Source organism: Anas platyrhynchos, chromosome 14 (genome assembly GCF_047663525.1).
Source record: "Anas platyrhynchos isolate ZD024472 breed Pekin duck chromosome 14, IASCAAS_PekinDuck_T2T, whole genome shotgun sequence".
Lineage (NCBI taxonomy): Eukaryota > Metazoa > Chordata > Aves > Anseriformes > Anatidae > Anas > Anas platyrhynchos.
Genome location: NC_092600.1, coordinates 19265027 through 19289693, shown reverse-complemented (window position 1 = coordinate 19289693; position 24667 = coordinate 19265027). Strand labels below are relative to the sequence as shown.

The window sequence follows — 24667 nt, the reverse complement described above, 5'->3', positions numbered from 1 at the left end:
AAACAAAAAATAAGGTCTTTTTATATCCTTTCACCATTTGAAACAGAATGTACAACCTTATCAGGTCAGTGCGCATTACATATTTCCTGGTAAAACAAGAGGCTTTCTTGGGTAAAGGTAGCTTTCTCTGAAGAGAACATGATACTTCTTAGTTAATTGGAACGTTAGTTCTGGAACTTGAAGAGGGGTTGAGAGATGGGTTAAAAAGGCAGTTCTTTGTATGAAGCAGATCACAAAGGTAGAAATAAATGAATACTGGAAAAGAATAAAACTTTTTATATGCCTGCTTGTATCTGGCAGTGCTAATACAGACTCAGAGCCAGTAAAGCCCCCAAATCCCTCTGGTCATTCTCTCCAGTTTCTGTGCTTGCAGACTAACAATTATGAGCAAAAGGTGTGTCCATTATGGCTGGAAACGTACAGCTGGCTTTGATCCATAATGCTGAACAGTTTCATAATATCCATAATGATTTCTTCATACACTTTAAAAGCTTTTATAGCTCTAATGTTTCATTATCCATGGCAACCTGCAATTCAGAAGATAAGTGAGAGTTGGCACAATTAAATATGTATATATATATATTATATTGACTAGGATATATATATATAATCCTAGTCAAAGCAGAAGTCTAAATTCTTAGTAAAGATGTCAGGGAATTAACACAACATGAACCTAAATAAATATTACAGGAAAATACCTCATACTTAAAATGCATACCTTCCTTTAGGATTCTGCTCATCTACATACCACCACATGTTCTTTTTCGATTTCACCATGCTGATATCAAGAGTCATTGTTGAATTTAAGACAATTCTCTGAAAGAAATTTGGATTTTCTTAGTACCTGAAACTGAAATTAAAAATGATTCCTGTCTCTTTGTTACACAGGACTGAGCCCTTTTAACAGTGCCTTTGTGGTGTCTTACCACTTAAAAAACTCAGTACACAGAAACAGGTAGAAATTATTCACATTTTCTTTTGAGAATACACACTACATTGCACTGCTTATTAAGCTGTAGAACCTGTTCTTTTCTATTCTTTTCTAGGAACAAGGATTAAGTTAGTTTTCAGAGAGCTACATTTATTTTGTTATTGTCATTTCTTGATGAAAGTAGAAGAACTATAATACTGTTTTCTTTGAGTGATGTCCAGCTTGTCCTTTTGTTTGCACCTCTATAGAGAATTTTGGACATTTCCCCCTGCATTTTTGTTGGTTTGGATCCCTCCACTAATCCTGAACAAATGCATATTTCCTACACTTTCTGACATCGCCAAGCTGGCAAATATCTCTTCCAATTGCTGCAGCAAACCAAGACACTGGCATGGCTTTCTTGAATGGTAAATATCATCAATGGTGTGTAACAGCTGAGAATGTTGCCTCCAGCATCTGCCCACATGCTGAAGCACTATCTGGCACACCCGCAATCTGTCTGCTACCAGAAAACTGCAAAACAAGCAAATCAAATCAAAACAAACAAAAAACCACCTCTCAAAAACACCAGAACTTTCAGCTTTAAGTGAATTTAGCCCTTCCTTTAATGAATACAAGAACATTACCATAAAAAAAAATAAGGTTAACAATGAGAAAATCACTTATGCTACCCACACTGGTTCCTTCAAAGCTGCAAACATGATACAATAACAGAGGAAGAAATTCTGTCAAATTTTGTGTGGTTACTGTTGCTTGGGAAACCACTTCCTTGGTAACTACAATACATTCTCAGCACGTCTCAGTATCAATTTCTCTCTGTCTCTGAGAGACACAGACCTGCAGTATTGGTGTGAAGACAAAAAAAGGAAAAACAAAACAAAACAAAACAAACAAATAAACAAACAAAATCCCCAAACAATAACAATAACAAAACAAACCCGAAGAAAAAAGGAGAGAACGAGCTAAAGATTTGCTGTTGTTCTTTCAGATATGTCTAAATGAAAAATAACTGAAAAAATAACTGGGAGCTGTTTTTAACATTGTTAGGAGTCAAAATTGCTGATATATGTAAATAAGTGTGTCTGGAATCATAAGCATGAGGTTGGAGACAGGTGCTCGTGGGGCTCTGGATTACTGGCGCAAAGGTGGCTGTTGCTGCCATTTTCTCCTCTCTGATCCACCATTTGTCAGTGCATTTGTTACTGAACCAATACTATGTTGCAGAATTCAGCTTCAGAAAATGTCCCTTAAGATAATTTCTTAGCATTTAAAAATAATTTCTTAGCAAAATCATTATAAAACAAAAATACCGTAAGCTACAGAATTCTCTTACAGACTGCTCTATAGTCATAGCTACAGGAAACAGTGAACTTCTCCATCTCAGCAAATGTGGAAACTTAAACAAGAATGTTAAAAAATAATTCAAATCACCCTTGTTATCACTGTAACAATGCATTCTTTTTATATGTATCTGTGTGGATGTGTCTGTACATAGGTGCATGCACACACTCCTGCTGTATTTAGTCCTTTTGTTGCTATTTTTGCAGACAAAATAACTAACCAGCTGAAGTTCTTTTTGTTCTCATAGGTGCAACATCATCCAAAACCATTAATAGTGTCATTTTAACACCCTTAGTTCAATCAAGCCTTCCACCCACAGTCCAAATGGTGGAGGATGTATGTAAACCACAGCTCTTCCAGGAATTCAGTAATTTACCAAGTCAGTGGAAACATTGGTGCTAAACTACAGTAATGTACTCATCCATTTCCCAGTGCTGATTCCTGGATTAAATATGAAGGCGAATTAAGAAATTTGAAAACTGAAGACTAGACTAAAGTGTGGTCTCTGAAAATATAGCAGTTTGTATGATATCTACAATATAATGTAAGGCTAGTTGGGAGAGGGCAGGAGGAATACTTTTCTTATTCTGATTACAAGAAAACAGATGATGGAGGGATACAGAACTATGTGACAGTAATGGAAAGTATAGGAAAACTCTTTCTGTGGTCATCACCTGGGTCAACACTAGTTTCTCACAAAGTATGCCTTAATTTATAAAAATAAAGGAAGCTGTCCAGAAGAGTTGGGCTGATAGTCTATTGGGCTACTCTTCCCAAGTACTTGAAATGTGTTCTTTAGCATATGCTTATTGAGCTTTGAGAATGAAAATGATAGTGGGAAATGCCAAGTCTTCCACATTACTGCCATAGCACTAGAAAAGGTTTGGCAGTACACCTTTCTCTCCCTGTGGAAGTTCAGTTACTCTATCCAAAAGCACCAACTAGCCATTAATATTAAAATTATTCAACTATGGATGCTATGAAAGCTCTAGTGAATGTGAACTCTAGGGCATCTGATGTATTTTATTGTTACCAAATTAATTTTGACAAAAAGTTACATATATGGAAAAAAAAAAAAAGATAGCAGAGAGGCCAAATCAAGACTGTATGTTTGAAGTCTCTATATGCTGACATTTAACCTTCTCTGTCTTCAAATGTGAGCTAAATGAGAAACTGCCAGTTTCATTAGGATGACATTCTGATTTTCTCACAGCACATTGGGTGACATCTTACTTCAAGAGCATCCCATTCACTCTGGGTGAGAGGACTTACTAGAAACATTTTAGACAAAGAATAATCTAGGAAAAAACAAAACAAAACAAAAACAAAAAACTATAGAAATTTGATGGAAAAAAATCACTCCTGTATTGTCTCATATATTTTTGCTTACAATCAGATTATCTGTTCCTCCTCTGTTAAATAGACAGATACCACTGATTCTTGCATATTGTTGGCTTGATTCAAGCAAATCCATCTAACTCTTTAAAAGTCACTGTTTGTATATTTAATTTCTCAGAGGATGATTCAGTTATGCCTACAGTCCATGGAAGTCAAGTGAGATAATTACTCTTGCCTCCCAAATATTCACTTGTAGGTGTATCAGGTTTCTATGATTTTTTTTTTTTTATATTTATGTTTGCAAAGATATGCACTGTCTCTTGCACAACGAGGTATACATTAATTTACCTTTATTTGCAGCATGTTAAAAGATGAATGGGAGTTTATTATTTATTCTATGTTAAAATAACTTCTCTTTTATTTCTATTGCAATGAGGGACAGTATCATCATCCCTATTTCTTAAATGGTTTCATTACAGAAGTCTGCCTTTCTCCTGAAATGTTTAGCATCTGTCTGTGAAGCTTTCCAAACCATTCACAGAAAGCTGTACTGCTCTTAAATATTGGAATACACTGATAAAATTTCAAAAGAAAGGATTTTTAAAACACCAAAAAACTCTGAAGTATTTTTACTTACAAACATATTGAGAAGGGCTTTACAGAGCAAAACTGCACTGAACTAGCGGTGATTCCTAGCCAGAGCAAGGATTTGCACAGAACAGGGACAAATCTCTCTCTCTCCTGTGCCTTTAGTGGAAGTACTAATCACTGGGATATTGGTATTCTGCACCATTTCCCGTACTTCTTTAAATATTCATCAAACTAACGAAGGGTGATTTGGAACATTGCCCATGACTTAACGAATCAGGAAGCACAACATCTCAAACCTCAGGCTCCCAGCAGCTATTCCATTGTTGCTCTCTCTGATGTTTTCACAAACTTAATTTGCATAGTCTTAATTTGCTTCAGTGCAGAATAAAGAATGAATGTCTAAGCCTTACAATTTTAACAGAGCTACCAGTTTTCAATCAGCCTTCCCTGCCTTTTCTAAAGATTTTTCCTATTGCCCAGCAGAGTCACATTCTCATAGACAAAACCTGAACACAGTCCCACAGAAACAAAAGTTTTCACTGAACTAGGATAAAAAAGCAAGTAATTTGTCCAAATGGTAACTAACCCTACACCCTTGCAACCCCTCCTCCCGCCACCTCCCCTGTAGTTGCAGAGAACTCAAGCAATATCAGCTCGAGACAAGCTGATTTTGCAGAGAATGCCAGACCATTTGGGCCAAGCCAAGATCTTACCTTTCCAAATATCTATCTAAACCCCAGCAAGGAGCCACAGGTGGCACCTTGAAGAAAGCAGTAAGGCAACAGACCAAGTTCAGAGAACACCACCAGGAAGTGGGCATAAATATTACAGTGGTAAAGCAGGGATCTTTCAAAGAGAAATCCACAGAGTTTTAACAAGACTTTCATCATGTTCAGCACATAACTTCCTCTGTTTTGACACTTGCCCATCGCCACCATGATGCAGGCTTTTCTCCCAAGTTTCTACATTAAAAATGCTTTTTTTTTTTTTTTTTTTTTTTTTTTTTTTTGTCACCCTTACTCTGTCACCCATTGTTTTTACTGCTTTGTTTCCACTTGAATGTGTTTTTCATCTGTAAGTTTGAGGGGGAGAATGTATAGATGCTATAATTCTGTTCCTTTTCCTTGTGTTTTTCATCTACTTCTCTATTAATTATCGTTTAAAAAACAAATACAGACCCCTCCTCTTAGACATGATTATTACTAAGAAATAGTAACTAGATTTTCTACTGGTGATAACTTAAATGCAATTGAACCAGTGGTACCTGCAGGAGGCAGGTTTTCAAAAATTAGCACCTTAAGTTAGCTGAAAGCATTCCATATAAAATAGTTCCTCTCCTGACGAGCATCAGTTTTCATCCCAAATTGCACAGCACACCCTGCACAGCTAAGCATTTCTGTCTTCTCTTTCTTAATTACTACATGTCCATATTCTCTAAGATCTCAGCAGGGTGAATTTGTAGCAACAAAATTTCATATGAATTACAGACCATTGCAAATTCTCAAGCTACTTTGTAAAGCAAATATGTTAAAGGCAATGCAATTAAGGTTACCGCTAAATACTCTGTCTACCATTAGGTTATTTGCTTTTTCTTTCCAGCCTCATAAATAATACTCTTTTTACAGAGTATTCCTGTAACTGAAAAGGTTTACGATATGTCTTTTAATGACATATTAACATATTTAACACAACCAAATGCAGAACATACAGAACAAAGTCAGTGATCTTTGCTCTCATGGTTTAAAAATTCAACAGCATGATTAGCCAGGGAAGGTAAAGATAGAGATGAAAGGGAAATACAATAGGGATCTATAAAGTTTTCAATCTTTTCTATGGAAAAGTTTAGGAGCAGTATTCATTATTTTAATAAAATGATGGTGAGCCAAATGGAGAAGCTTCTTCACACAAACTCAGCTGTAGAGATTATTGCTAATGCATATCTTAGATTCATAAGTTTATGTAGATTCTACAAGTACATAGACTAACTTGTGGAAGGAGAATCACAGGATAAGCCATCTCTGATCCCCCTGACAAATTTTTGTGGCCCCATACCACAGGCAGAATACATTAGATAATCATACATAGACCAGTCCAACAGAGCCTCTAAAAATGTAAAGCTCCAGCTGGTAACTTTGACCAATAATTTAGGACACTATCTATGTGGATTTAAACACCATTAGGGTGTTGTAATGTCTACCTGTAATGAGAGTAATACATGTATTTGAAGCCGAATGATGACTGCGCTGAAAGTTTGAGCAGGCTCTTTATAATCTAGATCATAATCAGTATCACAGAGGATGCAAAAACCATCATTTACTCTTATTTCTACAGATAGTTAGTGTATGTCTCGCTTTCCAGTTTCTCATAGACTCTATATCTGAACCAATGGGCCCAGATATAGAGTTGACCCCAATGGGTCAACTGCAAGAAGTTCAACAAGGCCAAGTGCTGGGTCCTCCACCTGGGGTGCAATAACCCCAAGCAGAGCTACAGGCTGGGAGAGGAGTGGTTGGAAAGCTGCCAGGCAGAGAAGGACCTGGGAGTATTGGTTGATAGTCGGCTGAATAAGAGCCAGCAGTGTGCTGAGGTGGCCAAGAACGCCAACAACATCCTGGCTTGTATAAGAAGCAGTGTGGCCAGCAGGGCTAGGGAAGTGGTTGTCCCCCTGTACTCAGCTCTGGTGAGGCCGCACCTTGAGGACTGTGTTCAGTTTTGGGCCCGTTGCTACAAGAAGGACATGGAGATGCTCTAGCGAGTCCAGAGAAGGGTGACAAAGCTGGTGAGGGGTCTGGAGAACAAGTCTTACAAGGAACAGCTTGAGGGAGCTGGGCTTGTTCAGCCTGGAGAAGAGGAGGCTCAGGGGCGACCTTATCGCCCTTTATAAGTATATTAAAGGAGGCTGTAGCGAGGTGGGGGTTGGTCTATTCTCCCACATGCCTAGTGACGGGACGAGGGGGAATGAGCTAAGGTTGCACCAGGGGTGTTTTAGGTTGGATATTAGGAAGAAATTCTTTACTGAGAGGGTTGTGAGGCATTAGAACGGGCTACCCAGGGAAGTGGTGGAGTCACCATCCCTGGAGGTCTTTAAAAGACATTTAGCTGTAGAACTTAGTGATATGGCTTAGTGGAGGACTTGTTAGTGTTAGGTCAGAGGTTGGACTCGATGATCTTGAGGTCTCTTCCAACCTAGACAATTCTGTGTGTGATTCTGTGATCTTCCCTTTATATATTTTTCCCCCATATAGTTTTGCTTAAATTTGACTTATTCCTTCAAGTAATGTTAAACACACAAATCATTTTAAAATATTTCATTTTCTTAACAATGACATTACATTTATTTTAGATTTCCACAAAAGTGAATAAAGGGATAGTCTGGTCAAAAATAATATTTTTTTTCCTTTTTACATATTCATCTAAACACACAACAGTAACACGACACTGTACATATAGAACATACCCGTGATTTTGGGTATAAAAATAATGCAGAAATTAACAGTTTGCTACAGGATCAATACTCTATGCACAGATCACTACATTTTTAAGGTTGTATTAAAACAAAACAAAAAAAACAACCCACTGTAACATATGTAAGCATGGCCATCAGAAGTCAAGAGTGGCTTTGCCTTTAGCTGCTGGCTATACTCTGTACTCAAATACTGCCCAAAATACAGTTGGCTTCCCTGCTGCAAGAGCACACTAAAGACGCAGTCATCTGCTTTTCCCCAAGGTCTCTTAAGCCCTTTTCTCCAAAGGTGACACTTCCTAAAGGTAGAAAACTGCTACTCACAGCATAAGAACTCCATTAAAATCCAATTTTCATATTCTTATCCACTTTTACAATATTGATATTTATGAAGGCCAGAAAAAAGCCCATTATTTTGAATTATTTTAAGCGCCTCCTACGTAATCATCAGACCTAGCAAACAAATGCTTTTGTTACTGAATCTGACAGTGATCTTCATTTAGACTGTTGAATTATTTTCCTACCCAGAAGTAGTCCAAATAATGATGCAGAATAGTACTGTATTTCCAGCTGTATTCATAGATCAGTAATTACAGTCTACATTAACCTTTTCTCAATTTAAAAACTAACCTATGAAAGCTCTGGTTCTTCATTAAAATGAGCTTAAGAAAACATTTTTTATAATTCATGAACCTTCAGGTTATGCATGAACTTTCCTGATGACCAGAGGATCAAAAGGAGTTTATTAGCTCCCAGACTTTACACAGCCTGCAAGGAAAGGTTCAGGTTTTAAATCCTCAAAACTTTATTTCCTTCCCTTGCCCCAAACTCTTGACATTTTCTCTAATGCCATTTGAAATGGTAGCATATATACTGTCCATTTATTTGAGTTTCATTTAAGTATGTCTTCTCAGTGCAACACTCTAAAGACAAAAGGAAGCTGCAAATGCATGTAAAGTTTTTTTTTTTTTTTTTTTTTTTTTTTTTTTTTAATGCAAACACAGGAAGATATGTTTAGCAAATTCCTTAAGGAAAGTATTTGTTAAGGAATATGTTTTACTATGTATTTTGATGTCCTTTCAATTCTTCAGAGAAACAAACCTGATTTAAACCCAATGCATTTTGAATATAAGTTCAACTGGAATGCATCTCTTCCTGTCCACTGTTGTTAAGAGATACACCTAATCTAAATCTATTTAAAAACAAAAGGGACTGGATGCACAACGTTGTAGAAAGAGGAGGATAACCTGAGTTTGAAATTTTTAAATGGAGACATTGAAATCTGCTCCTTTTTGAATGATAAGAGAGAAGGAGCACTGGAGACAGCGAGGACTCCTCCCTTTGGGTTTCTTAAGCAGAACCTCAGTCCTCTCCTGTTCTGGAGATAGAGAATTATTTTCTGCAGAAAGCTCCAAAGGAAGATGAAGGGGTAGAGGCTGGGACAGCTTGATATTTACTATTGCAAAGACCATCACTGAAACATAATTCTAGCCCAACATTCAGCTAGTCTAATGCAATGTCAAGACACCTGGAGGAAGAAAACATACTTTTGTCACCCATCTCTGCCTATCCAAGAGGGGAAATAGAATCTGTGGAGAGATGAGTCCATTATCACTGCCCATAACCTCACTTCCATAGTTATCAGGACCAATGGATGTTGTGCCATTTTCTCAGGACAAAAATCATGTAGAATCACTTAAGCTTGAGGAGATGTTTCTTGCCTGAAAGGATGCAATTTATTAAAGCCTAAAGAAAAAAAAAAATCAAAGCAAAAATCCTTTCAATTTAACATGCTTTTCTTCTTTCATATAAGCTTGTAAACATCTACTCTACACTTGTAAACATCAACTCTGTTTAATAAATTATCAGCTACTTGACCACATGAGGAAGCCACATCAAACACTAACATAATAGTCCTCCATATATTCTTCTACAAAATAAGGAAGGTTTATGGCAGAATTCATAGGAACGTACTTCTTGTAGATAATGGCTTATAATAATCTGAAGAGATTTTGAGCTTGAGTCTGCTCTTTCTCTCCTCTAGGAGGGGGGACAGTTATGCTTTGCTTTTTTCATTTTGTTAAAAACATGCTGGAATTTGGAAGGATTCTTCTCACATCCTACTTCAATAATGATTAAAAAAAAAAAAAAAGCTTTTAAAATAGCATCATAGGGCATATTTTGAAACTGTGCAACTAAACTGACATTATCTATATGTAAGGGCAACTTCTGCTTCACAGTCTTTTCTATTTGCTGTGCTGTTTAGTGGCAGAAGAATCTATAAGCTCCAGGAGCCAATCTGCCACTGTTGTCTTTTTATATAATCTGAGAGAATTTACATGGGCTGGCAGACAAAATTGCCCTTTGTATGCTTTGTCTCTAGGGGAATTTGCAAGTATGTTCAAGTTTTATAAAATAATGATAATCATTCTATACATCAAGCACAAAGGACAGATTTTCCCAGAGAGTCTTTTCTGAGCAAGTTAAAACTGTGGACAAACAGAAAATAACAGATAATACTTAAAAGAAAACTAACCCATTTATGCATCAAAGTTAAAGTGGGTCACTCTGCAATGTAAAGCACATTTTTACTGGAAATAAATTTAGCAGTTCTCTGCAGCACTATGCATGACAGCAGTCTTGTGATATTTCAAGTACAGAATGGGTCCTTGGAGACATCATGTAATTTATAATGGACTAACCATAATAAACTATAGCTGTCAGAAAGGGAGCTGCTTCCAATGAAATAAGGCATGCTGGTTCATTTGTCTCATAGGAAAGTCCTGTTGAAGTTCTAGCTTTTCTGAGGTCAGCTAGGAGGCTGGTTAGTTGTTAAAAATATTCCAAAATGGAGCCTCTCCTTCTTCGTCTTTCAGAGAGTAAAAAACAGAGAGGAAAAAAAAAAAAAAAAAAAAAACCACACAAAGGGAAAAAACAAAACAAAACAAAACACAAAAACAACGAACCAACACACAAATACAAAGGATCCCAGTATACTTCTTCCATCAATTAATGTACCCCCTGTCCCCCAAGTGCACAGTAAATGCTTTAGTGTTCTTTGAGCTGGCAAGGCTGTATCATAATTGTTGCAGTAACAAAATCCAGCAATACCTGTGGGATCATACGTACTGTCTTCCTCAGGTTTTGCTGCAAATTAATTAGATGCCAGCTGTCTACAAAGTCTCTCTATTTTTGACATATCTGTAACTTCATTTTTTCCACACAGTCCTTGCAGGAAGACTGTGGGTGTCTGTTTTCTCTGTTTGTAGCTACTGAGGGTTGATAACCCAACAACTCATGCTCTGATATGAGAAATGATAAGTAGATTAAAGGTGCTCTTTTCTAAAACACAGATGTAGCTAGCATATCCACTCAGCACTGAAATCTACAAGGTCCACAATTAATGAAAGAATTAGATTTGGTACTGGTATTCAAAACCCAGAACTTATTTTCTAGATCCTAAATTCTTATAGGCCTTTGATGACCTGATAATCTAGAAAAGATTGGATCTCTGAAGAGAAAGTTTCGTTTGACTTTTTCCCCATTATGGCACTTGATCGTTTGAAATAAATGTTAAAAAAAGTTGTTCTGGTTACACCATATTAATGATATAATGAAGGCATAAGTAATTAAAAATGTACTTAACATGAGATGTAATAAATTGAAATACTTTATATTTAATTTAACAATAGTTATGAGAGGTAAAAGGCTGCAGTAAATCTTGTAGGACTGTTCTGTTGCAAGTTGTTAGCAGGTGTCACTGACCTAGGCTGTGCTGTGTGCTCAAGGTGTTTCTCCTTGAACTTTGGTGCCATCACTCACTCACATAACACCAAATGTGAGGACAGCAGAGGGCATTTTTCTCTTCAAGGAGAGAAAAAAGGGAGATGCCACATGGGATACAAACCTCAGGCAAATCCCCATCTGACAACAGTCTTATTGTCTAGCTGCCAGAAGTATCTAGACATCCAACAACATCTTTTGAGTTCACACTATGCAAAAGCTATGGTAATCTTGATTCAGTTCCTCAAAGCAAATTGACCTGGGTACAGCAAACATAGTGATACTAATAAAAAAATAAATAAATAATTGATTGCACTTTGCATGCATGTTCATGGGTCCTACCTTGCAGCAAGAAGAGAAGTTGAGAGCAAACAGAAATTGAGGAGACCAGGTCTGCAGAGAGAGCACCACACAGGCACCCAGTACTCATGCTTTACTAGGTCTCAGAGCTTTGAGCATCTCTCATATAAGAATGTTAAACTTTTAAAAGAAATGACAACCAAATCAGTTATACAGTGTACAGAATGAACCAGAAAGTTCAAGATTATGGCCACCAAAGCAGGCAGACTGAAAATGCCTTCATTGCTAGAGTTTTCTTGTCCATTCCTAATTCCTCATCATGCCAAGATTCCTCATCATGCATTCAGAAGGAAGCTAACTGCTGAGTTGAAGTACTTAGATTTTATTTTATCCAGAAAGCTTGGTGGAAAAAGAAGATAACATTTTAGCAAGCTTAACATAAACACCAACATTTGACATAAAAAATAAAAAAAAAATATTTTAGTTGAAAGTAAAAATAAAATCTCCTAGAAAAGAAAATCACTTCCATGGGATATTAAAATAACATTTTTTTTTTTTAGTGCTAAATAATGTACTAATACAGTAATGTTTTTTCTTTTTTTTTTTTTTTTAAAAAAAAAAAGCTTTCCTAAGATACATATTTTGTATAAATTTAAATCCAAAAGCATCACAAAACTTTTCAAGGGTATAAAGTAACAAATACTAATTTTTCAAAAATAATTATATCCACAAAGCATATATTTTTCCATAAATATTTTTGTTATAGATAGACTCATCTAACAAGAAATGAACAGTGTTTTCTCCAAGCAGTCACAATTAAGCAGTCCAGATATCAACAGGGATATAACTTTTATAGCAAACAATCATTGCATCTTCACAAAACAAAATGTTTGGGAATGTCAAATTTAGACATCTTGCTAATGAAAACAAACAAACAAAAAACACAAAAACCCAAACTCATCTATTATTTTATGCATTATGATTCACTGACAAAGAAATGGTTACCATGTGCTTTTAAGCTGGGAAAGTAGTGGCACAATTCTTATCCTCTTTCAGAGTAGATGTCATAAATACAGAAACTAGCAAGAGGCATTCTGCATCTACTAAAGAATAGTGGTGCAGAGGTGTTATAAAATGACTTTTCAAAGTAATATGCACAGTGGAATAATATACGTCATTAGAATTAAATAGCTCACTTTACATCTACCACTAAGGAGAAAAGCCAAATCTGTTCCCAATACCACAGAGATTTTACATACGGTGTAGTTTCCACTTAGCAATGTGTGACTTGCAAAGTCTAACCAAGTTGTTTGAGTTTATAGGCTAACAGGTTTGCATCGTTATGTCAATTATTATTCAAGGAGGAAGATCTTCCCTTCCCTTCCCTTCCCTTCCCTTCCCTTCCCTTCCCTTCCCTTCCCTTCCCTTCCCTTCCCCAGCTTTCAAGGTGTGCCCAGTAAAGAGAAATGATTGGTTTTATAAATGATGTTTAACCCCTTGTGAAATCCTTTGCGTCTAAACCTGCTCATCTGTGCAAAGGGAGCAGGATTTGGTATTTGTTTTCAAACGCTCTCAGCTGTGAAGTATACCCCTAGAGAAGAAGCATGGACTTATGCTGGACATCCTTCCGGCTCATCAGCACCAGGAGGGGCTTCCCTGACCCATGACTTCCCTGTAAGCAATCTGAGTCAGGGAGTGAGCGGGTGATGGATGGGCAGGTTGCAGTTAATAGACAGAAATATACTATGACAGAAAAAGAGCCTGAATGTAATTAAAAATCTTCTAGCATGAGTGAGAAATTGTACTTTATGCTTTATTTGCCTCTTCTATCCATTTTTTATTTTTATTAAATATTTCTTGCTTTTGTAAATTTCCATTTGGATCTCATAAAAAGGTGTTTTTTTTTTTTTTTTTTTTTTTTTTTTTCCTTCCCTCTTTCTCTTATCCTTAATTAGTGTGAATGTCAAACCTGTTCAGTAATCATGTAGCTTTGGGTAGTAATGAAGGCAAATAAATAATGCTTAACCTTTCACAGAGAGATCTGGAAACCCTTCCAAAAACAATTAAGACTTGTATGATTCACAGGAATTAACAAAGGTCAGCAAGTTAAGTTTCCAAACTTGTGTAAAAACAATATCATTAAAATAAGGTTGTGTGTGTGTGTGTAAGGGTGGAGAATAGATAGTCTGTCCTTCCTACAATATTAAACCCCTCTAATTTTAAAGCATTTGTTATGAGTTGGAGAAATTAGGCAATGTTGATTATGTGCTGATGTTGGTTGGGAGGATTTCCCAAGCTGTGTTTCTCTTGCTTTCTTCTTATCCAACACTCCCTGTGAATTTTCTTCTGCATGCTTGGCACACACTTTTCTTTCAGATAAGTTTTGATGCAAAAACAATTTGATGTGTCTGGAAACATTGCAGACAAATCCTTCTGTCCTGACATGGAGGCTTTGGCTTCTGTATTACCACATTTCTTTTCCAGACAATGCCTTCTCTCCTCTAGGAACAATTTCTTTGCATGACATGGAAGGGGAAAATATCATCCTCTATAATGTAGCCATTACTAGATCCTTTCATTACTACCTCAGCTTTTGTGCTGTTGGTTTATCACTGCACATCTTGTCCTTTTCACTGCTGTCAAAGAGCATACAAAGGCCTTTGTTCCCTGTAACTTGCATGACATTGTACACCTGTGCCTGCCAGTCATCTCTCCTCACAGGGTTTTATAAACATCAATACTGTAAAATTTCAATAAAAAGTTGAAAATTAAAGACAGAGATGATCAATCAATTTTTCAGACAAGATCTTTGGAAACATCTAATAGGGAGATCTCAAAGGCCTCATACCACTCTTTTGTGAGCTTAGGAAACATCAGTCTTTAGACATATCAACCAAACTTAGAAATGTAAATATGTGTGACTATGCACATCAATATATATCTACATATCTCTACTCAAGTAGTATTTGAACAACAATTAGGACCAGAAATAAAATGTGCACAGTTTACATGATTTAGGTTTTAAAGTAAGGGAACCTGAATCAATCTAAAACCCAGAACTACAGGAAGATTTTTTTTCCTTAACTATATTCTGTCTAAAAATGGGAAAGTTTAAAAAATGGTCACAGCTGGAAACATGCTGTTAAAGTGCCAAAATGAACATCATAAATCAGCCCTGATGACCCATCAGAAATATAGAAAAAATAATCTTTTTCCAAGAATAACATATTTTCAAAAGCTTTGCCCTAAAATTAAAAATGAAACAAAACAATACAATCACAACAACAACAACACAAAAATAACAACAACAAAAAACCTTGTCTTGGCCAGAGTCTTAGTCCAGTGAAGTGTATCTCTATTTGCATGAATAATTTACATCACCTGAAAATGCAACCCCATTTCTGTAGGTAACCATCCCTTTTTAATCTATTGAATACTTAGACTCATGAACATCATAATAAATCAGTCACTCAAAATACCCTTCAAGTATAATAAGCATTAAAAATTAATAATGTCATGCTGGTTATTAATTTTGATAACCAAATAATTTGCATTAGTGAATTTACTTGCTATTTACTTATTAATGTTAGATTTATTTAACATGCAACAGTTACAATGTGTTACAAGCCAGTTCCCACTATTTGATTCTTTCACAGCTGTTCAATGTTTGGCTGATGCATGTTTGTTCCTTTAAATAATGATTTCCCTTTTATAATTTGAGAACTGTGATATGTTAAATAATTTTCAATAAAACATTTTGTTACTCTTAGATTATAAAGAAATAGTCAATAGTACAGTTTACCAATAAGAAGTTGGTATTAATATTTCTAAATTGCAGTAAAGTAAATTGAATGAAAAAAGGACATGTTATCCAAGTTGTGAAATAAGTGTTAAAACTCAGAATAGAAAAAAATAAAAATCAGATATTCTGCAGCATAAGCCCTATTTTTGTGCCAGTGGGTTTGATATAACACTTATTAGGATGTGATAACATTAAATGTATTTATAGATACAGCAGATAAAAGGGTAGATATATAATTGCTCTCTTTGGATTTGGAAATTATACTAAAAATATTTGAGATATTTGATACTCAAATAAAAATATTCTTAGACCCCAAAATCATGAATCAGTCTTAAAACTGTAATACATTTATTTCTAGCTTGTAACAACCTCTGAAAATAAGGGGCAACTGTCCATCACATACTTGTAACATAGCAAATGTGCTTACATTTAAGTGTTTTCTCAGAACTCGGATCTACAATTCAGAAGCTCAGAGGAAGATGCGATATATTACAAAGACTGAAGAGCTGAAATCATGCTCGAGATTTCCTTAACAGTCTGTAATATTTTACTTCTCTTGTATGTTTCCTGATGCATACCCAGCATCCTGTCATGAGCAGCTCCTCACCTCAGTACCAGATGGCAGACTCCGGATCTTCCCAGCTTCAATCTCCACTCCTTTTCTGCAGTAAAGGTGCTCTTTATCCACAGAAAACTGATACAGAACAGATCAGCCATAAAACTAAGACTGTTGGGCTGGGAACAGAGGGTAGCCAGGTGGATTACTTCAAAAGGAATTACCTGCTGCTGTCTGTGTTTTCAGACAAGAAAGAAGATTTGGCAGTTTTAGCCTTTGGCAGCCTTTTGCCTGTTGTCCATTCGTTCTCTTTTCTGGTGCTCCATCTGCTCCCCCTTGTTGGGCCAGCTAAAGAATCCAGTTGTGGCAGGACCTGTGGGTCCTTTATGCTACCTATAGGTAGCCTATAGGTAGCCACATAAAGCTACCTATAAATACCCTGCCATCTCCCCCATGTAGCAATACTTAGGGTTTGGAAACACAGCTATGAACTCCCTTATGAGCTTCTGGCTGGGCTGTCATAACACAAGAAGAAATAATAGACATGAACTGTTCCCTCAGCAGCTTGACAGAGCTCTCTTCCTGGTTTGTTAATCTTGAATCATCTCATGCAATAGAACAACTCCAACTGGAAAAGAGCTAATTCCACTATCCTTAAAAAGTCAATAAGTTGGTTATCCGGGCCGTCTCCTGTTAGAGGTTAAGCAGAAAGAGGAAGGAACAGAGCTTGGGTTTTCCATATGGGAACACTACATAAAATGATGTAAGACTGTTTAGACTTTCTTCTCTAAAAGGGAATACTATCCCACCACAAACAGCCACTGCCATATTTCTGTAACTAGGGCACCAGCAACTGATCAGAAGAGTTGACTCTGAGAAGGACTTACCAAACTTCTGAAAAGAGATTTTCAGCTGTTTCCCTTCCCTCAGCTTTTTCTGATTGACTAGCACTAAACTTCTCACTGTACATTGCTGATGTTCCTGAGATCACCAACTCCCCAGCTACTGCACAGGCAAATCAACACCAAGTTATGGGTTCCCCTTCACACATTAAACCTACACTTCAGGAATGCCCAGCTTCCTTTTTTGACCCCCAAAATCTTAGGCATTCACTTCAGATGAGAGCTGTGACCGTTAAATCTTCTGCAGCTTTGAGAAAAGAACCTGCCCAATATGACACAACTACATATACATCTTTTAGGTTTTCTTTATTTATATTTTTTTTTTAGTTCAAGAATTACACACTAGCCAACATTATTATATATTTACATGCTGAAACTGGCTGCAATAATTTTAAATTCAAGAAAATATCTCTTATGTGCTACTCATTTACAATCATCATTTTACTACCTCATATATCCCAGAGGTTAGCAGTCCTTTTGAGAAAGACATGAAGATCTGATGTGATGATATCCACTAGTATTTTGCATTTTCTAGCCATTGGAAAATGTGCATTATGTGCATATAAGAAAGGCTACAAGGTCATTAGTAAGGCTGATGATTACTACATTATGAATTAAATTGTACTAAGTAAAAAAGATAAATCAGAACTGTGCAAAGACAGTACTAACAGAACCATTTAAACACCCATGCAAATAAAAATGTGATAGAAATCATATCATAGCTTGTTAGAATTAATAATGTTTCAAATGTTCTTTTTGTCTTCAACTGAAAGTAACAGGACAGACCATGAACAATACAGCCTGGTGAATATCTGTCAAATGACACTAACAGTGAAAACATACAAAACATTATCAAATTGGAATAGATGACCTTATGTCTGAAAAAACATTAAAAAAATACAACCCTTAGTATGAAAGTATATGTGAGATTTTTCATCATTTTTTTTTTTTTTTGTCAAAGCACTTACAAAGAAAATAATTTTATACTTATGAAATGTTTCTGTTGCATATTCTTGTACAGCTGAACTATTTCAATTTAATATTAATGGATATTTAAATTATTACTATTTTTACAAAGTAAATTGGGCAGTATTTTTGATCAACATTCCATTTGCTTCTTAAAAATTTAGACAAAGTTCCTAGTGCATTTTATTAAGCTTTACCTTTGGTGTTAAGCAGTGACTTAATAGATTTCCCTTTTAAACAATTTCTGGAGTTAAGATTCTTTGGCTTTGGGGGGACTATGCTATCTAACGACAGTCAAACTTTTTTTTTTCTCGAAAGAAAAACTGTAAGTCTACTATTAGATATCATAAGAGATACAGATTTCAGAAACAGACGCAGTATGCAGGCTTTCTGTAACAAAATCACTAACAGCTGAATTCTCATCTACCCTGGATTCCTTCATATCACCACTCACAGGAGCAACATAAAGGTACCTTATTGTATGTGAAAATCAGGCCCTATTTGTTTATGCTATCTGAGTACTGAGTGCCCGACTACTGTCTTCTGCTGCTTGAACATTTTAACCATACCAAAAAAAAAAAAAAATAAAATTGTGCTAGCAGTAATAGAATCACAGCGGCTATTTTACACAACAGTACTTTCAATACATTTTTATATCTAGAATCCAAATCTTTTTATGCAAAAGGGTGTTTAAATTACTCTGCTAGAGCACTGCAATTATTGTACTTAGTAAAAAAAAAAGTCACTAAACAATTACTGTATCTACTGACTGCTCATTTACAGCTTATTTAATTATTTACATAATTTTAGGACACATTAATCTAAACCATAAATAGAATTAGCTTTTTGCCTTACCATAAAGTACAAATTAGAAGTTAAAAATGTTTAAGAAATCTGATAATATTTACACACGCTCAGCTTAAGTTATGGTTGCTCACATTTAATGTTTTATGTACACATAGCAAAATGTTATGATCTCTACTGATATAGTATTGTACCCTGGCCATCCCACTCTAGATTATTTTCTAGAAATAGTTAATATTTTTGTCATTTTTTCTTGGTTCCCTTAGGACTGTTTTTGAAAACTTACTAGTGGACAATGTTGTTATAAAAAGAGAGAGAAGAAATAGGCAAGCAATGTGAGGGCTAGTCTAATTTCAGATGCTAGGAGGTATAGTACTATCATCATGTCAAATGGTGCAATGCTCCATATGAATTATATGCATTGATCTGCTGATATAGAAATGCCCAGTTACCCTGTATAGTAAGTTGTTTTTTTTTTTTTTAATACATGAATGTTTTTTTTTTTTCAAAAATATATTCATACACTGATTGATGGCAGAAACAAAACTATTATTAGCTTATTCCTTTAACACACCAACATATGAATGTGTGTGCATATATATACACTCATCATTTGTGTATATACACACATATGTCCATACAGACATTTAGACATATGTCCATATGCACATATAGTTGGATAATGTTTAACATTTGTTCTCTTATGTTCAGTACTGTGTTAATTATAGAATTGTAACTGACTAATAATTATAATGAAAAGTATTTAATTTTAATGCATATTTTGTCTGAAATAAGTAGGATTTGCTTCCCAGGTGTGAGACAACCTCTCATTTTCTCTATGCATTGTGCTTTTGTACCTTACAGATTTTATGTCTTCTGTATTAGAATGTAAAAAATCTCTGAAGAACTCTGTGACATACTGTTATCCATTTTCCTCCCCTGGGAATGAGAAAATAAATGTTCAAAATGTCATTGCTTGAGTCTTTCTTCCCAGTCATTAAACTGTAATAGGAAAGAAACGTAACATTCCTTATGCAAACACATAAATATGCTGCATGGATTTTCAGTTCTGAAAATGTTTATCATACTTATTAGCAGTCATATACAGTAGATATTTACAGATTGATCTCAAAGATTTCATTAAAACTGTGCCATGTTACAGTCATAATTTGCCCAAGATTTTCACAAAGATGAAAAACACCTTAATTGCTGGCTATCATGTCTTGTAGAACAATAAAATGTGCAACTATAATTACATTACAAGGTTCATCTAAATTATTAACTTTTATATTTTGCTTATTGAAACTAACAACAACCAACAGGATTAGTAAGATCTAGAATGTTGATTTTCTGCCAGTTCTAAAGCAAAAGCAAATTTCTTCTTGTTTACCTGGAGGGTAGCACACCCATTAAAACCCATATCTCACGTACATTGTCATAATTTCTCACTTTCACTCAAGTATCTCAGAAGAGGAGTGCTCACCTTGAGTTCTACTTTTCCCTTGACAGTGCCTTACCAGTCTTTCTTACCCGCATCTTTTTGTATCACAGTGTTCAGCCTTAGTAAAATATGATAACCACTCCTTTTCTGGAAGAAGCCTTCCCTTTCACTGAGTTTATATATCACATTAATAGCCAGAAGGACATAGTAAAAGCAAAAGAGCTCCTTCCTCCCAGGTAATACATCTGTCCTAGTGGTACCTGAGCAGAAACCAAACATTCTCTTTCACGCTCTGAATAGTGACATCAGAGAGTATTATGGCTTATACTATAACTTCAGATAAATTGATGTGCAGTTCTAGGATTCAGTTTTTGCAGCTTTCATAATTAGCTCATTCAGTAAATCAATGCAGAGAGTCAACATATTCTCTGTAGGGTTTCATATTTGAGGTGTATCAACCACAAACAGGTTGCCAGCTCCCTGTATTCACTCTATGCTTCTGTGAAATAAATAAATAAATAACAAATGAAAAAACACAAAGGGTTGGTTGGTAGCAATTTAAGAAATGAAAAAAAAACTTCTACAGAAGAATACTATAAGATGGCTTTTATTTATGATAATGGGTACCATTATTAAAGAACAGACTTTGAAAAGAAATTCTGAATTGTAATGTGGCACTTTTGAAGTTTTCTTTGAATTGGGAAAAAAAATCCAACATGGTTTACTCCTAACACTTGAAATTCCACATGCATCTACACAGCCTAGTGCACTGTGCATGAAATGCAGTCAGAAAGTAAGTATATGAATTAAAAAGCAACATTTTTTGACTTGGAAAGTTTATCATATGATGAAAGCTTGACTCCTATGTGTTGCAGACTCCAAACCTGAAAGTAGTACGTGAACATACAACTCCATTGAGAACAATAGATGGTGTCTATGCCCAGCAAATCCCTTTTCTGGCTTAAAACTATTCTGTCCCCATTGGAAAAGGAAATAAGCATGCCACATGCTCAAAGCAAAGTCAGAAAATCACTTATTATTTCACAGAACTGTTTTGTTCCCATCACTGTCATTGACTGTTAATGGGGGGTGACGGGGAACCAAACACACTAATTTGCAAGAAAATTACTTAAAGCAAGAACAACAACAACAAAAATATTTTATGAAAAGTGTTCCTATGAACTACTTTAAAGCATTGCCAAAGTTAAACAGGGAAATAGTAACTGTCTGAAAAAAAATCTATTGTTAGTTGGAAGGTACTGGAATTGGAATTTATTTCAGAAATATGTACGCAAATGAGAGGTAGCATAGATACAAGAGCATGTGGCTTTTGTTTCAATATTTTCTGTTAAACAAGACTGCGGATCTGATTTTTAAAAGCCATCAGGAATTTACACTTTTTATACCATTCTTGGAAATGTTTATTTTTTTCATTACAGAAAATGTTTCCACAATGGACTAAATGGCAAACTCCACTTTAACCTATAAAATTTTATTTTTGTCTATTCTGTTTTGCCTATAAAATTAAAGCTCTATAAAAAAATACCTTAAACAAGTTTCCTACAGCAAAAAATGAATTTTGCTAGTTTGTCCAATGGAAAACATCCTAAAGCAGGAGACTTGCAAAAGGGTGGTGAGGCACTGGCACAGTCTGCCCACAGAAGCTGTGGATGCCCCATCGCTGGCAGTGCTCAAGACCAGGCTGGGTGGGGCTTTGAATAGCCCGGAGTTTTGGGAGATGTCCCTACCCATGGCAGGGGGTTGTAACTGGGTGATCTTTAAGGTCCCTTCCAACCCAAACCACTTTATGATGCTACAGTGTAAGTAAACTATTAAAGCGATAGCTACCAAATCTTTCCCTTTAAAATAGTACATTAATCAAAGCAAAACAAAATGTGAAATGGTATTACCTACTCCAGACTGAGAAAATACCCTGTCAGTATCTTTGTACTGACATACATATGCTCAGATATTTACTGTTGAAAGAGGTATGATAACTTTAATCAAACTGAATGTTATGTGTTAAGCATAATGACAGTGACAAGCATAACACTAAAGAGACTGCAAACTTTTAAGAAATCACACAAACCCACATGAATATTTCAGACTAAGGTACATACTATGATTGACAACATTCATTTGCAATGTTTGTGTATTTATGCCTGTATACACAGACAAGTAGGTATAGGAATGCACACAGACATATACACACACACACTCTTATGTAGCCTTAGCGTATGTAGCCTTGTTTTTTCTTGGTGCTTGATTTTTAACTGTTCTCTGCCTTTCAGTAGAATGCCAGGGCACCATTGATTTCCTTCAGCCACCTAGAGAATTATCTGGCCAACCAACTTTTGGCACATTGGAAAAATGATTCCCCTTCCCCAACACAAAACAACAGCATGTCTTACCTATTCAGGACATGATCACTTGATTCATTTTTATACCACTGCTACATTCCTCTACAGATCACAACCACAGTCATTGAGACTCCAAGCATATGCTATCTCTTTAAAACCCAAACAAAACTAGTGCTTTATGCTTCAGCATCTGTGCAAACACCCAACCCTAATATTATCAGTCAAAGGTTTAGCTCATATAATAAACAGGAAATACCTGAATATGATTGGGAAACCTCTGAGCATCATCATCTTGGAAAGATGATAGGCACTACTTGTTTTCAAGTTTACACCTTTAAAAGGTAAACCGTGTGTTTTATAAGCATGATAGCAGTACACTCTCTTAAGTTTAGATGCATGTCTTGTACACACATTTCACAGGGAATGGTATATACTGCTGTTGAAATTAAAACCTGTTACACCTGTAATTTGTGTCACTAAACTTACATGAGCACTAAAAGAAGATTGCGGGGGAGAGTGAGACAGAGATGATTGTCAGAATCTAATTTGCATTTGCATTTGAATACACTTATAGTTTGATAAGGGTATGTGTCTATACTGCAAATGTACATATTTATGATTTAGCAGGAATAACCACAATGTTACAAAAGCAGACCAGAGAGTGGGCCAGCAACTAAGGTGTTTTAAAATAACTTTTTGTCCTGAATAGAATTTTTCTAAGTCCCACTTTTGGCTGTACAACTGATTTGAAGAGAAATCCAGTTCTTGCTTCCTGTGTGGCTTTGTTTCTTAGTTCACATAGTAAAGCCAATAGACAATATTGAAGAAGGAAAAAACAACAGGGAAGAATATGCGTGACCATCTATCTATGGCATTTACATCAGTCAAGTCAGGGATGGTAATTTTCAGTTGAGATGCACGTCTCCGTAGCCTACTTTTCTTCTGTGCCACGTGCCGCTCCAGGGCATTGCGACCAAAGCTGTGTCTGGGTAAGCCAGCTTTCCGGTACTGGATGCTTGAAGTGTCATAGGCCAGCATCGTGCTCCTAGGGTCCCCAAGCCCCATCACAGCCTCAGAGGCAGCCATCTCATTTTTAATTTCAAGTGTGCTCAACAAAATATTTTCATGTGGATCCATCTGTAAGAAATAAGAAGGCAGATTTAACAAGGTAAGAAAAGAAGCCCATTCAATTGCAAATTGAAGCCATGCTGGCTACTCATTCTTTGGATGCCAGCCTGTCTGAAAGACTTTAATCATAGCTGTGGCTATATTTTTTGCCAATTATCTGTGAACTCAGGGAGCAATATGGCTGATATCATATAATGAAATAAATGTTATCTCTCTAGACCCTATATTTAGTCAGCAGAAGCAATACCTGCATGTGGTGTATATGCTCAGCTCCTGAAAGTGAGATTTTGCCATTGGGTAGGATATCTGGGGCTATTATTCTACTTAGTAGGGTTTATGGAGTGAAAGCAGGTGGAAAAGCCTTTGCTTTTTATTTGTTATACAAGAACTTCAGGTATTTGCAAGGTGTCTGCCTCTATAAAAAAGAGGCCTGGAGCATTGCACAGGAGGATGCACCTTTTCACTCCCCATTTGCAGACAGGACTACTGCTTACATGGGGAAAGATTCTGGCATAGTGTAACCATCTGGAATAGTATAACTATCTCCACTTCCCAGTGCTAATGTGTTATGTAACTACAGTGTGCATGTTGTGGAGACCTGAACACTGGAATAGCAGATGGTTGCAATTTAGAGCAAGGAAAAACTCAGACATATAGTTCAGAGTGTAATCACATCAAATGTGCTTTGAACACTTGTTTCAATAAACAGTTTTGACTAGTATATATATATATATATATTTAAGACAGTTCAGAGAGCAAATGTGAATGCAATTTTGAATATAAAATCTTAGAAAGTTAAGATTTCAAATATGAACCAATTCCACTCTTGGTCAATCTGAAATAGATCTGAAATATCGTAGAACTTCAAAATAAGTAATATATAGAAAATTAACATAAGGTCATTTAAGGAGTTCTAATTCTCCTCAGCCTCTCCTCCAAGCATATATTTTGAATTGTGAGT

At 35.9% G+C, this 24667-nt stretch overlaps 1 protein-coding gene and 1 long non-coding RNA gene across 14 annotated transcripts in view; both read right to left on the bottom strand.

The window, feature by feature from the left end:
• Nucleotides 1–261: 261 nt before the first annotated feature.
• LOC139998707 (uncharacterized) lies at nt 262–816 on the bottom strand. Its single transcript, XR_011803431.1, has 2 exons — nt 719–816; nt 262–527 (listed from the first exon to the last, which is right to left on the bottom strand). It is a non-coding gene; the product is annotated as an uncharacterized lncRNA (long non-coding RNA).
• Nucleotides 817–17294: 16478 nt separating this feature from the next.
• Nucleotides 17295–24667, bottom strand: part of GABRB2 (gamma-aminobutyric acid type A receptor subunit beta2) — a 181839-nt gene continuing 174466 nt past the window's right edge. For all 13 annotated transcript variants that reach the window (XM_021271980.4, XM_013098833.5, XM_072023197.1 and 10 more), the window contains one exon: nt 17295–23715. In XM_021271980.4, the coding sequence (XP_021127655.2) occupies nt 23368–23715 (348 nt within the window). In that variant the 3' untranslated portion in view covers nt 17295–23367. The remainder of the gene's footprint in view (nt 23716–24667) is intronic.